The sequence below is a fragment of the Lacerta agilis genome, chromosome 9, assembly GCF_009819535.1.
Source record: "Lacerta agilis isolate rLacAgi1 chromosome 9, rLacAgi1.pri, whole genome shotgun sequence".
In the NCBI taxonomy this organism is placed as follows: domain Eukaryota; kingdom Metazoa; phylum Chordata; class Lepidosauria; order Squamata; family Lacertidae; genus Lacerta; species Lacerta agilis.
In genome coordinates, this window is record NC_046320.1 from 8,919,657 (window position 1) to 8,934,217 (window position 14,561).

A 14,561-nucleotide genomic window follows, 5' to 3' on the forward strand; every position below is an offset into this window, starting at 1 on the left:
TTACAGGGAACCAGGCAGAGGGCCTTCTTGGCAGTGGCTCCTGCCCTGTCAGATGCCAAGGAAATAAACAACTAGCTGACTTTTAGAGGACATCTGAAGGCAGCCCTGTGTAGGGAAGTTTTCAGTGTTCGAAGTTTTATTCTGTTTCTAGTCCTATGTTTGGAGCTGCCCAGAGTGGCTGGGGAAACCCAGCCAGATGGAAGGGGTATAAATAATAAAATTAGTAGTAGTAGTAGTAGTAATATCCAACTAAGTCACACTCAGAACAGATCCATTTGAATCAATGGGCTTAAAGTTAGTCATTGACTTTACTGGATGAATATGATTTAGTTGGATATTTCCCTTAAATCTATACTACTTAATATTTGTTCATAAAGCAGAGTGGAACTGCTTCATGTCTGTCACATTCTTATTGTTCTTTCTTTATTGTTTGATTTGCATCAGCTCTGCTAGTCCACATATTAATCTATTTATACTTCTGCATTTGTAGGCTTATGCTTGGCTAAAGGAAGAAATGGGACCAGAATCTGACCCTGTGGTAGTTATAAGGTTTCTGGGATCCACAGAGATGAGTACAGATCTGAGGAATCTCCTTCAAAGTATTTGTGAGCAGTTAGCAATTAACTACCGATGCCTCGTACAGAGCTACCCAAAAAAAATCCACGACCTTCGGGACTTGTTTATAAACCTTTTGAATGAGTCTTCATTCCATAGACCTCTGGTTCTGATTTTCGATGCTCTAGAGCAGCTTTCGGATACTGATGATGCTAGAAAGTTATGGTGGCTCCCTGTTCATCTGCCCCGTTCAGTCCGAATTATTTTGTCAACACTGCCGAACAAACATGGAATACTGCAAAAACTGAGGTGCCTTATACACAACGATGATAACTATATTGAATTGACTCCTAGGGACAGGAAAATGTGTAGTCAAGTCCTCAAGCAACAGCTGCTCCAAGTCAAGAGAAAAGTAACATCGGGCCAACAAATTTATGTCAATGAAGCTTTTTCCAAATGCACACTGCCTATGTTTGTAAATCTAACCTTCCGAGAAGTCCGAAACTGGAGATCTCACAAAGATGTTGATGAGTCTTCTCTCTGTGTTACTGTTCATGATAGCATAGAGCAGATGTTCTGGTCTCTAGAGAGCAGCTGTGGGCCAAGGCTTTTGTCACGAGCCCTTGGCTACATCACCATGTCAAAATCTGGTCTGAGTGAAATGGAACTGGAAGACATTTTAGCCCTTGACAACATGGTTATGTTTGAATTAAATGAAAGCATCAGGCAACACAACCCTCTGAGGGTACCTTACATCTACATTGCAAAGCTGAAAGAAGGACTAACAGGATACCTGATAGAAAGGCAAGTAAAAAACGTTACGCTACTAGTGTGGGCAAACAGGCACCTGCAACTTATAGCCCAAAAGATGTATCTTCACAATGAAGAAGACATTCATGAAATGCATACAGTGATGGCAGAGTATTTTCTGGGTGTTTGGTCAGGAGGCAGAAGGAAATCTCTTTACAGTGAAGATCAATATCTGAATGGTTGCCTTGACAGCGACAGCAGGAGCATGAATGATGACGAGAGGCACATCATGGACCAGACAAATTTCGATAGGCAGTCACCTGATCAGCCTTGGGTATTCCAGTGCAACCCTTTGGAGCCTGACATATTTTTTGTCAACCACAGGAAAATGACAGAGCTTCTGCACCACCTCACACGATGTGGGAAAACAGAAGACATGTTGTACGGCGTCATTATGAACTTCAGCTGGCTGTACACCATGATCAAAATTGGGCAGTTTGACAAAGCCCTCTCTGACGTGGAGTTGGCCTATAACTACTCACAAGAAAAAGAGCTGAAGTTCCTTGCAACCACTCTCCGTGCTATAAAATACAAAGTGATGAAATACCCAGGCACTCTCTCAGCTGAATTGCAACAGAGGCTTCTCCCGGTTGCTAGCTCCTTGCCGAAACTGAGGCAGCTTCTTCTGGAATGTGACAAAGATGGCCCTAAATATTGCTCCATTGTTCCATTGCATTCCTCTATGGATGTGACCTACAGCCCCGAGAGGTTGCCTTTGTCCTCCAGTTGCACTCAAGTGACAGAAATCCTGCCAACTTTTAATCCAAATACGGTCATTGTGGCTCTAGAGAACGGCTCCATCAGTACCTGGGATGTAGAGACCCGCCAGCTACTGAGGCAAATTACAACAGCTCAGTCAGTCATCTTGGGCATGAAGCTTACAAGTGATGAAAAATACCTTGTGGTGGCCACAACAAAGAACACACTCTTGATTTACGACAACCTAAATTCCTGCCTTCTGTCTGAGGTAGAGATTAAGGGATCCAAACACGGCGGGGTTGGTGTAGGTTCTAGTTTTATAAATGGATTTACATTGTCAGTAAACCATGCGCTTTCTTGGCTGGAAGCTAGCAAAGATGTTACCGTGATCGATCTACTTTATGGATGGCCACTTTATCAGTTCCATTGCTGGTATGAAGTGACTAGTGTCCAGTGTTCCCCAGATGGAATGTATGCCTTCTGCGGACAGTACTTGAATACTGCGTCTATATTCCATTTAGGTAGCGGGGACAAGCTGGCCACAGTGACCTCTGAGTTTTCCGGTGGCTTTGTCAAGTTCCTTCTTGTCCTAGATACAGCTCAAGAAATGGTGATGGTGGACAGTGAAGGCGGTCTTTCGATCTGGAACACTGAGGATGTCACCAACCCCCAACTGACAGATGACTTTGACTGCAAGAGAGGGGACAGCGAATTTGTCAGTTTTGAACTGGCTGAAGATCAAAGCGCAATTTTAATATGTAAGGCCCTCAACATAGAACTTCTTGACACAGCCATGTGGAAAATAGTTGAAAAGTTTAGAGCTAAACATAATGAGCGATTTGTATCAGCTGTGCTGTCCAAAAATGGTGACTGTATTGTTGCTTCTATTGAAAATACCTCTGCCATTTTTGTTTGGAGGAGAGACACGGGGCAGTGCATGGCCAGCTTACAAGAAATCTCAGGAAACATAGTCAGATTAATTAAATCAAACCATCATAACATGCTGCTGTCCTTATCTACCAGTGGTGTCCTTTCTGTATGGGATATAGATATCATAACTGCTATGTCCAACATTGACAAAACAGGCAAGCCAATCCAAAGATTGATATTGTCTGCCCGGGGTGAAGTGATTTATACTCTTGATGGGTCTGAAACTATACATAAGTGGAATTTTGGCACGGGGTTCATTGAAGCTGTATTTAAGCATGAAAGCATTGTTGAAAACTGTGTGCTGACTTCCACTGGTGATTTGATGATTACGTCTGATGATAAATGCAGCCAGTATGTATGGCACACTGGTTCTGGTGAAAATCTGTTCCGTATCAACGGACAAAAGATATGCCAGCTCTTGATAACACACAACGATCAGTTTGTCGTCTCCCTCTGTGAGCAAAATGCATCAAGAGTTTGGAGACTGGCAACAGGCCACAGAGTTTGCAATATTCTTGTAGCCTTACAGAATGCATTTATAACTACCGCTAACACATTTGTAGTTGGAATGACAAAAAATAAAGTCTTGGCAGTGAGTTTGTGGACAGGGAGTATAACCAAGAAGTTCTGTTGCGATGATGGCATTGCCATCGTTGACATTAAACTGATCCCAGATTGCCCTGATATTGTAGTCTTCATAACATCTGCTGAAACTGTAAACATCTGGAGTCTTACCGAAGAAGTAATTTGTAGACGTGTGCAACTGCCCAACACTTTCTTGAAGACTTTGGAAGATTTTGAAATATCACCCAATGGAAAACTGGGCATCATATCCCGCGGCGATGAGAATATCAACGTGCTTGATCTTCACAGTGGCAAACTTCGCGTTGTCCATGCTTCCGGTATCATCTGGAGGCAGAAGCTGTCTCGGGACGGCCGCTACCTTGTGTACATATGTTTTCGCACTGGTGAAGAGGATGATGATAATGGTGCAATCTCTATCTTGATTGTAATGAGACTAGCAGATGGCAAAAACATCGGTGCTTGTTCCCTTTACAAAACACCAACTTTCCTTGCTCTTTCCCAGAGGCATTTGAACATCATTGTAGGCTTTGAGGATGGAAGCATAGGCACTTACACTGTAGTGGATCGAGTGGATGCAGCGCTGAAAATTAAAATTGCTACTTCAAATAGCCGACAGATTTTCAGCAATGCAACACAAGTGATTAGACCGAAGTGTCACCATTATAATTTCAAGGTGACAGCAGACTGCATATGGAGGGAGTCTACAGAGGTGTTTGCAAGAGACAGTCCCATCACGGTGACAGACCCCGAGGCAGGTGAGGCAACTCCAACCAAAAAACACAACTATTGCTATGACAAAGTGTGCTCTGCCATAGATTGCAGAAGCCATGGGTTCACCCCTGACAATTGATCATAAATTAATAAGAAACTAGTTCGCCTTTGCACGTTACAAATCTCTCTTTATCCCATTTATATTTTACTACCAACAAATCGGGAAAGAGCAAGTTTAATTAGTGGGCTGCAGAGTTTAGGAAAAAAATATTCAAAGGTAAGGCTTCCTGCAATGCCTTGAGTGAAAATTTCTAGCAATATCATTTATTATGCCAACCTAAAATGTTGGAGGAAGAAAATGTTGTACAGTCGTACCTCGGGTTATGTACTTAATTGGTTCCGGGTCGCTGGACGTAACCCGAAACGTACATAACCCAAAAAATGCGCTTTGCACATGCGCGAAGCGAGCAAAACGCTTCTGCGCATGCGCAGATCGCACACACACAGCGGGTTACACTTCCGGGTTATGGGAGTTCATAACCCGAAAAGTATGCAACCCGAAGCGTACATAACCCGAGGTACGACTGTAAAGCTTTCTAACAAAAAATGAAACTACATTTCATATTGGAATGAGGTGGTTCAAAAATATTAAAATCCAGTTGGGCATAAGCCTAAATCTCTGGCTACTTCGAATTACTATCATGCGCAAAAAAATAAATTTTATCCTTCTGATGGTGCTGATGACAATGTCACATGTCAGCCTGGATGCATTCTGTAAGCTTTTGAAGTAGTAGCTATTTGTATTATGGGGGGAAATGGGGACAAGCACAATTGGGTCAGTAAACAGAACTCTGATTTCATTCGGGTCAAATGCTTCATAGGAATCGCTCCCACTAAAATCATTGAGACTTCACTTTGCTTGGATTGTGCCCATTGTACAGAAAGAATAGAGAACTGAGCATTGTGTCCAGTACTAGTAATACACACAGTAAACCCATTAAAACTAATGGTTTCAGTGGGTCTGTTCTGAGTACAGCTTTGGTTGGCTACAACCCTGATAACCTACAAATCAAAAATAGGCACATGTGACACAGTAAATCAGTCATAATAACAAACTAAAAGTTACAAAATTTCTATGTCTGGACTTCTATTCAAGTTTTTCTATTATAAATCATAGGAACTGCTAGATCATATAAGAAAGGAAATTGTGTTGTTTTCTGTCTCTTTCACACTGTATTTTAGTACTGTGTATAAAATAACTTTTTCAACGAAAAAGGGCATTAAGGATAAAGAGTCAAACCCACCCACCAACCCTGTTCCATTATATCTTTTGTTGTCAGAAAAACGGTATCATTAGTTCTGTTGTCCCAAATATTCCACTCCTTGCAGAAATCTGAACAGGAAGCATTCAGAAATGCTGTGTGTTGCTCTTGATTCTCGTAGTGTTTGCCTTACTATCATTCCTGTTCTTCCCTGTGTGAAACACAGATCAGATGACCAAATACTCTGGGACTAACATTATGCTTGTGTATGTGCTGGGGGCGGGGGGACGGACTCTGGCTGCCCCAAAGGGTTCTTTCCTGTTCGACTTTCTAATGAATTTCTTACTTCTATATACAGTATTTATGCCTCTTCACTTCCTGCTGTAGGACTGTTCATGGCCTTTATCAATTTCAAGGCAGAAGTTGTGAGATACCCTTCTTTTTTTCTGATTGCTTGGTTCACTCAGTTGAACCCAGTAATGAGCTACATACAGCCTGATGCCCCAATCCACGGCTCTATTAAGGAAAAATTACTAGGAATGTAGTGGCCAGTTTTTCACACTTCTTATGGGAGATGCAAACTACATGAGCTGCCTAAGCCTGAATGGCTCTTGTGTGTGCTTGTGTGAGAGAGTGGGGGCCTCATCCAGGCCAATCACAGCTCATATGTATTTCAAAGTGAGAGAGCTAAATAACGCATGCATGAGCCATTCCTGCCAGGTAGCATTTTGTAGTAGAATATCCATCTCTAAATATGAAATAACCCAGTGGGAAGCAGTGCTGGGTGCTGAATCCCACAAGCAATTGTGTCACCAATTGACCACAACCACAGATTCATCACTGGCAGACCATTTGTGTCTCCCACTCAGCGACAACTCAAACTGAGTATTTTTCGATTCAGATAATTCACACATTCCACCGAGATTCATCAAGTGCTGAATTGTCAAGGGAATGTACAGGCGAGTGAGAATCAGCCCAACGATTTTGCTGCAGGTGCTTATACGATAAGCAATAACACCAGCTACACCAGCACAATGTTCAGCAAACTGAAACACAAAGTTAGCATTACGGGGGCATTGAGTTGGTGTAAACAGCAGATCAGTGGTGCCAAGAATTTAGGATCAGGGTGTCTGTTGTAAGCAGTTTAATGGAGTTGTGGAATGGTCAGGGGTTTGTTTTCCTTACTGCTTATCTTAAATGTGGCATGTCCTTGGCACATGTTTCGAAGGATGTGAATGAAACCGATTTGCTTGTATTCTTAGATGTTGAAAACTGAACTCTGGCACTACTCGAGAGTAGGGTACCTATTTGTTTAGGCTGGAGTCTGCCCTAATTACAAATAAAGTGGCGGAAAGTGGCTTGATTCTTAAGGTTTTTTTAAAGAAAAGCAAAACGGTGTCAGGAGTGGAGATGCTAAACCTTTGCTCCCAACAACTATTTCCCCAGTGTCACTTCTTTCCCTTAGCTGGGCTCTTAATACCAGTCAGGAAAAAAAACACATTTGGCAGAGGAGGTTAACTATAGGTGCATCCCCAATAATATACCTGTTGGCTTTAAAATTTGGACACACGCAAGCCATACTTTATGCATGTTTGGGATAGACCCGAGTTTCAACAAATGGGTCTGCCACTATCACTTCTGTTTTGAGTCTTAGTGACCAAATTTCCAGGAAACAAATACCTAAACTAGGGAATAACTACAGTGTGTGACTATTCTATGTAAAAGCCAATCTAGTACATATATATATATAACTCAAGTGACTTGAATGATTTTCCTAACTTGTTTGCAACCAATAGATCATATTGAATGTTTTTATGTAAACTTTGTATCGTTGGGGAAGAACTACCCAATCAGAGATTTATATTTTCATAAATGTTAAATTTAGTTAAATTTTGTTACAGAGTTGTTTAAATTAGAAATCTATTGCTGTCTTCAAACAATATACAGTCTTGTGTATGCATTGTTTGTATGAATAAATATAAACTACATAATGAAACTAGGGTAGGATTTCTAACTCGTTTATTTCAAAAAAAGCAAATTTCCTCCTGGTGTAGGTAGGTCCAAATAAGTAGCAGTAAAAATGGATTTTCAAAGTTCTGTGCCGGTGCTTTGCTGACCAGTGGCAATGAGCAGCAATCATCACTTAGTCTGAATAAAATCGCATTCCCAAGGCTTTGTAAGTTGCTAAAATCATATTAAGGCATGAAATCAAATGGAAGGATTTACAGACAGCTGAGGAGCACAGTTCCCAATGATACTCACTGAGTTCTATAAGACAGAGAACATGAGCTGCTGGTGGTTAGATTGATGGAGGGGGGACACTTGCTCCCCTTAAGAAGAAGAAGAGTTTGGATTTGATATCCCGCTTTTCACTACCCAAAGGAGTCTCAAAGCGGATAACATTCTCCTTCCCCTTCCTCCCCCACAACAAACACTCTGTGAGGTGAGTGGGGCTGAGAGACTTCAGAGAAGTGTGACTAGCCCAAGGTCACCCAGCAGCTGCGTGTGGAGGAGCGGAGATGCGAACCCGGTTCACCAGATTATGAGTCTACCACTCCTAACCACTACACCACATTGGCTCTCTTAAAAACCTGGAACACTGGTTCAAGGTTAAGGTGAAGCTAAGCCCCCGACTCAATGGACTATACAACTTTTAGTCTTCCTGATCTAGCTACATTACTTATCCGAGATAAATTAATGGCTGCCAGTTCCTCCTATGGGTAGGTGGGTCGGTTCCTGCCCACCTAGCAGTTTGAAAGCACGTCAAAGTGCAAGTAGATAAATAGGTACCGCTCCGGCGGAAAGGTAAACAGCGTTTCCATGCGCTGCTCTGGTTCGCCAGAAGCGGCTTTGTCATGCTGGCCACATGACCCTGAAGCTGTCTGCGGACAAACGCCGGCTCCATTGGCCTATAGAGCGAGATGAGCGCCACAACCCCAGAGTCGGACACGACTGGACCTGATGGTCAAGGGTCCCTTTACCCTTTACCTTATACCTGGTTGGACATGTTGCAAATATAATAGCAATACATGGTTTTTATACGGCGAGCCTTTTCCTTAACTTTCCAAAGCATTTCACATATGCAGTCACGAAAATGCCCTTTTAAGAAAGCCTTGTGCTGTTGTGCCCATATTAGCAAGAGCTAGTTGTGATTTGGGGGTGTTAGTGGTGGGTTAGTACCTCTGGTGGGGGACACATCGTGCTTCTGGAGTAGTTAGTCCACCTTTGGTCTGCACCTTGCACTCAGATCTCACCTGTGGCTCGGTGTACAACGGTGGCCACACCCCGGGAGCAGCTTCAGCTGGTTGGCTAAACCAGGTGAGGGTAGCCAATGGGTCTCAGTGAGTTACAGACTTCCTCTGCATGCAAAGATGGGCTCCAACAGATTGCACAGACATGGCCAATAGTGGGTCCAATGATCAAGAAGGTGGTTTCTGCACATGGTGTAGAGGGAAATGATGGGCAGGTGGGGCTCATCAACCTGGGAAGGTAGCCCTTCTTGGAAAAGGAAAACTCTGATCCTAAACGTCTGCTACCTTGTGGTATATCTTCAGGAGAAGGAAAGACTACACAAATCCAGAGCAGAGTCCCTAAGGCAGTTGGATAGTGTATTGATCATATGCCTCCTTGTAGGCCAAGAGGGCTTGTCATCTGGGCAGCCCAGGACCTCCATAGACACTGCCCAGACTTGCACCCTGGAGAGATCACTTCAGTGCTTCTAACGCAGAGGTTTGGCTTCACCCCCGGAGGCGCACTCCATTGTCTTTTGAGACAGGCGGATGCCAACAACACGTGGTGGCTTGCCTAAGGCCACCAGGGAATTGATTGTGAACTTCCCACTTCGCAACTCACAAATGGAACCGCTGCAAACGTTCCTGGACTACAGATTGCAAAGCGGTGGGTCGCAGTGGAGAAACGGGTCTTGGTGGACTTAAGACCAGGCTGATAGCAATGGCCTCCACCTTTGGAATGCATTTGCTATGCATTTGCCACAATTATAATGTCGTTCTCCAATTCGTATGGAGGGTTTGGGTTTAATAATTTTGGAGGAAAGGTAAACAGCTGTGTATTGCAGCTAGATGGCGCAGTTGTCTTGCATTCCACTTGTTTCCCCCTCTCTCAACACCTGTCACGGCATATTCACTGAAGACACAAGTAAAGGGGCACTGCTTACCTGTCATTGAAGTCAGTGTCCAAACCAGGGGTCAGCAACCTTTTTCAGCCGTGGGCCGGTCCACCGTGCCTCAGACCATGTGGTGGGCCAGACTATATTTTTTTGGGGGGGGGGGAATGAACGAATTCCTATGTCCCACATATAACCCAAGGATGCATTTTAAATAAAAGGACACATTCTACTCATGTGAAAACACGCTGATTCCTGGACTGTCCGCGGGCTGGATTGAGAAGGCGATTGGGCCACATCTGGCCCACGGGCCTTAGGTTGCCTACCTAACTCACAATCACTGTAGCAAGTTGGGTCTGCCCTTGAAATATTCTATACAGTCATACCTTGGTTTTCGAACAGCTTAGTTCTCAAACATTTTGGCTCCCAAACGCCACAAACCCTGAAGTGACTGTTCCGGTTTTTGGACGGTTTTTGGAAGCTGAACATCTGGCGCAGCTTCTGCGGCTTCCGATTGGCTGCAAATACTATCCTGTGGGGATTTTCTTTATTTTATTTGTTTATTTCATTTCTGTACCGCTTTATATTTTTAAGAAAAATCTCAAAGCGGTTTACAGAATATTAAAACATCAGTAAAACAATATGAAGGAAGTCAAATGTGGAGTATACAGTCAAAACGAAGGATTATTTGCAGCAGGAAATTTGCACGGGGCCCAGTGTGAATTTAGAGGCCACGACTTCTTCAAAATAAAAGTGGCCAATTTAAAGCACACCTTTTATTAAAGCCTTGAAAATGTAATGTGCAGTTTGACCTTCACAAGCTAAGGAACCGTTGCATTTCTCAAAATACTGTTTGAAAAACACTATAAAAACACTATATTGCCATAGGGAAAAAAACTATATTAAAACACCATAATATAACATAACATAACATAACAACATAACATAACATAACATAACATAACATAACATAACATAACATAACATAACATAACATAACATAACATAACATAACAATATAACATAAAAACACTATAGTCATGCCGTCCGCCAAAACCGGCACCCAAATTTTGGCAAGTAGTCGTGTAGAACTCTTGCATGCCCAAAGGGTGCACAAGGACACCTCAGGCAGCCTAGTTCCTTGTGTGACATGTGCACCTTACTTCCTTCAAGAGTATCTCTTTGAAGCTACAGTCCTTACCTGGAAGGAGGTATGTGACTGAAACCAATGGCACATAATTTGCAGATTAATCATTGCTAGGCTCAAGGCTGTGGAAGCCAGCCTTTGCTTCTCATAAGCTTGCCAACTCTTCATTCACCTCTGTAGCTATGTCTTTAATAGCAAGTTGATGTGCAGATCATAGCGTTGGAAGGGACCCCAAGGGCCATCCAGTCCAACCCTCTGCAATGCAGGAATCTCACCTGAATCATCCATGACAGATGGCCATCCAGCCTCTGCTTAAAAACATCCAAGGAAGGAGAGTCCACCACCTCCCGAGGGAGACCGTTCCACTGTCAAACAAACCTTACTGTCAGAAAGTTTTTCCTGATGTTGAGTCGGAATCTCCTTTCTTGTGACTTGAAGCCATGGGTTCGAGTCCTACCCTGCAGAGCAGGAGGAAGCAAACCAGCTCTGTCTTCCATGTGACACAGCCCTTGAGTTATTCACATGTGGTTACGTGTATACTATGATTTTTCAGCCCATTGAGTTGCTGATAACAGTCACAAGTCCAGGCTGGTGTTTTGTTTTGGTCACCTGACAACCCTACTTACTGCTGGTAGAAATAACACACCCCAAAGGCACTCCTTGTCCCAGGGTCTCATCATGTAAACAATGCCGGTGGTATTCTTTGGAAGGGAAAGACCCAAGAGACACTTCTGACAGTGCTATCCATTGCTACACCTGTCTGCTCAGATGTCCCCTTGGGTGGAAAGGAGATCGTGGGGAGCTTTTATTTCCACAGAGCACTGCCAAGAATAGTGGTGTTTCCAGTTCCTGAGGTAAATTCACCCAGCAGGAAGAGAGCTGTCAATTTTGTGACTTCTAGAGGGAGCAAAGTACCCAACACACACAAAAAGCACAGTCACAAGAACTTGCTTGGATTGCTACAGAAATAGCCATTGTGTAGTAAAGCCATCACGTGGACTGCCGGAGGTTTGTTTGCCCTTTCCCCCCCCCCCTCCATCCTACAGGAGCAATGAAGTTTGGCAGGTTTTCTAGCTTGCAGGTAAAGGGTTACGGAGTCTAGGAAGTATTAAATGCAAACTTTAAAGGGTTTTATTTCCATCTGCCGTCACATGACTCCTGGGTGCCCAATGACACTCGCGACAGTGTCTCTCATTAGGAGGTCACGCAAACTCCCGCCTGCTAAAGGACGCATTTGTTACATATTTAGCATTCAAATGCAGGAGCCGGGCTTAAGCTATGGGAGATCCTAATCAGCAGCCAGCTTCGTTTCCCCAACAGCACAGAAGCTGCAGGTAAGACTAGCTCTTCTCCCTTTCAAAACTTTTGCCACTTTCCCTGCGAGGCTCTTGAAACTGAGACACCTGGCATAATGTTATGTGTTGTAGCAGAAGGACTGTGATCCTCCCTTTGGATAGAAACCTATTAAGAGTTTCACTTGTTGCTGCAAGAAGCGCTGTGTGGTTCTACTTTAAAATGAGCAAGTACATTCCTCTAGTCATCAGTGGCTCCAGACTTTTGAAAACTTCTCATTTGTGCGTTTCTTCAACAGATGGGTTGAGGTTGAATGGCACGGGTGCTGCCGACAGGTGTTTATCGTGGGATCAGGGCTACTCGTGCATGAAAGGATTTTTTCCAGCACCCCCCACAATGTTGAAAGCATCAGGTGCCAGCCTACATTTCCTGTCCCCCTCCCCGCTCCCTGGCAATTTAATCCAGATTTACCCTTGGGGTGGTGATCTCGTAAGGGGGGAGCGTCTGTTGTCAGAGACCTCTTTGTGATACTACCGGTTTGCCAATTAAGCCCCAAAATCTGGAGCTGAATATCAGGTTAATAAACTCCTGGCTTTGAATTGTAACATGCGTGAGGATGGGCACCAATTGGTGGAAATTGCTTGGGGGAGATGGCATATATTTGGCACATGTCTCTTGAAAGGTTGCGATGTGTTTTGTAAGAAAAGCAGCTTCACCTTTTGATTTCAAATTCCATTAAATTCAAGAGAATTCTTCTTACAATTATTTTTTTTAAAAAAGTGAATGCATTAAATGCACATTTGCAAACTTGTGCGTGGTAACAGATACACAGATGAGGCTCTCTGATGAGTGGAATGTGGGCGAAAACATCTCGCATAAGAAACTGGTGGTTGGGGGTGTAAATGGGATTGGAAGGAAGAAGGCCAGTGAATAATTATAGAGTCTGAAAAAATAGCACGCTTCTGATTCTAAATCAGGTGGATGTACAAATGTGAACTTGGGCAAGAATTGTCTTGAGTTGCGGCTGTCAAGTTCTACATGTCCTATGAAGGAAGGACAATGGCGGGAGGAAGGGAGATTCTCCCACCTCCTCCACCGGTGCTTTTCATTTGATGTAACTTGATGTCTCTTAGCAGATTGTTTTTGTTACGCCCACTTTGGGAATGGGGAAAAATTGACACCTAACAGCACACACAACCCATAGCCAAGATCTGCTGGGGTGATCAAGCCTGGAACAGACAGATTGTGCGCTGTCCTGGCTGAGCTCAGCTGGGGCCAAATTGGCAGAACTCGCTCAACCCAGCTGAGCCAGGTCTATACTGGCTCAGCCAGCATAAGCCAGTGAAACTTACGCTGGAGTAAGTCCCCCCTCCCAAAAAAAAGTGTGGTTTGGGGTATAGCAGGGGCAGGATGGGAAAGGAGAGACTTACAACCACAGTCACGCCTTGGTTTACAACCAGCTTAGATTCTCGAACGTTTTGGCTCCCAAACGCCGCAAACCCGGAAGCGACTGTACCAGTTTTGCGAACTGTTTTTGGAAGTCAAACATCCGCAGCTTCCGATTGGCTGCAGGAGCTTCCTGCAGCCAATCAAAAGCCACCCTTCGGTTTCCGAACGTTTTGGAAGTTGAATGGACTTCTGGAACGGATTCTGTTCAACTTCCAAGGCACAACTGTATTCCCAAACCTCTTTTAGCTTAGTCATGTGACATGGCAACCAAGAGTAGACTTCGGTAATCTTTCGTGATATGGCGCCCTGTGTGAGGCCAAAATTTGGCACCTCCAAATGGATCTTCTCAATTATGGATCTTCTCCATTTTTGCACCCTCTTGGCTCAGTGCAATTTATGGGCGAATCACCCACAGCGCCCACCCTAAATCAGGCACGATTGGTAAATTAGCTGAACTTACACTGGCAAACAGAGTGCTGTAAATCAAGTTCTATTGTAAAGGCTTGTTTTCTTTCTGTCCGACTTGGGCCACCTCAGCCATCAGTTGCCTCAATCCTGAACAGAGTTTGGAATGGGATGAATTTATGTTAGCATAAATCCCACTGGCTTCCTATACTTAGGATTGCTCTGAAACACACTTATTGTGGCATAAGCTTTCACGAACTAGCATGGTCCTTTAGACATAAGCCAACGAAAGCTTATGGTACATAATAAAAGTCTTATTATTTAAGATGTTGCCAGGCTCTTAGTTCTGTTGCAGGAAAAACAACAGTCACCTCTCTCCTTCTGGACAGTTCTACTTTGGGAGGGAGAGGCCTATAAATCTAATGCTGTGATTGTTCTAGAACACAAGGGTGCTTTGCCGTGCTCCACTCGCTGATCTTGTTATATGCCGAGTCTGACAATCCTGGTATCTATTTTTCTATCAGTTATTTCCATTGGGGATTTAAAGACACTTTGTGCACATACAGCCTTGTAGATGTTTGCATAAAACATT

General features: G+C 43.7%; 2 protein-coding genes across 3 annotated transcripts in view; both read left to right on the plus strand.

Annotated features, from left to right (window-relative positions):
* Nucleotides 1–4,454, plus strand: part of NWD2 (NACHT and WD repeat domain containing 2) — a 58,090-nt gene extending 53,636 nt beyond the window's left edge. For both annotated transcript variants that reach the window (XM_033160144.1, XM_033160145.1), the window contains one exon: nt 491–4,454. In XM_033160144.1, the coding sequence (XP_033016035.1) occupies nt 491–4,429 (3,939 nt within the window). In that variant the 3' untranslated portion in view covers nt 4,430–4,454. The remainder of the gene's footprint in view (nt 1–490) is intronic.
* Nucleotides 4,455–11,874: 7,420 nt separating this feature from the next.
* Nucleotides 11,875–14,561, plus strand: part of C9H4orf19 (chromosome 9 C4orf19 homolog) — a 50,329-nt gene continuing 47,642 nt past the window's right edge. Inside the window, exon 1 of the mRNA XM_033160785.1 lies at nt 11,875–12,156. The gene's annotated coding sequence lies outside the window, so the exon portion shown is untranslated. The remainder of the gene's footprint in view (nt 12,157–14,561) is intronic.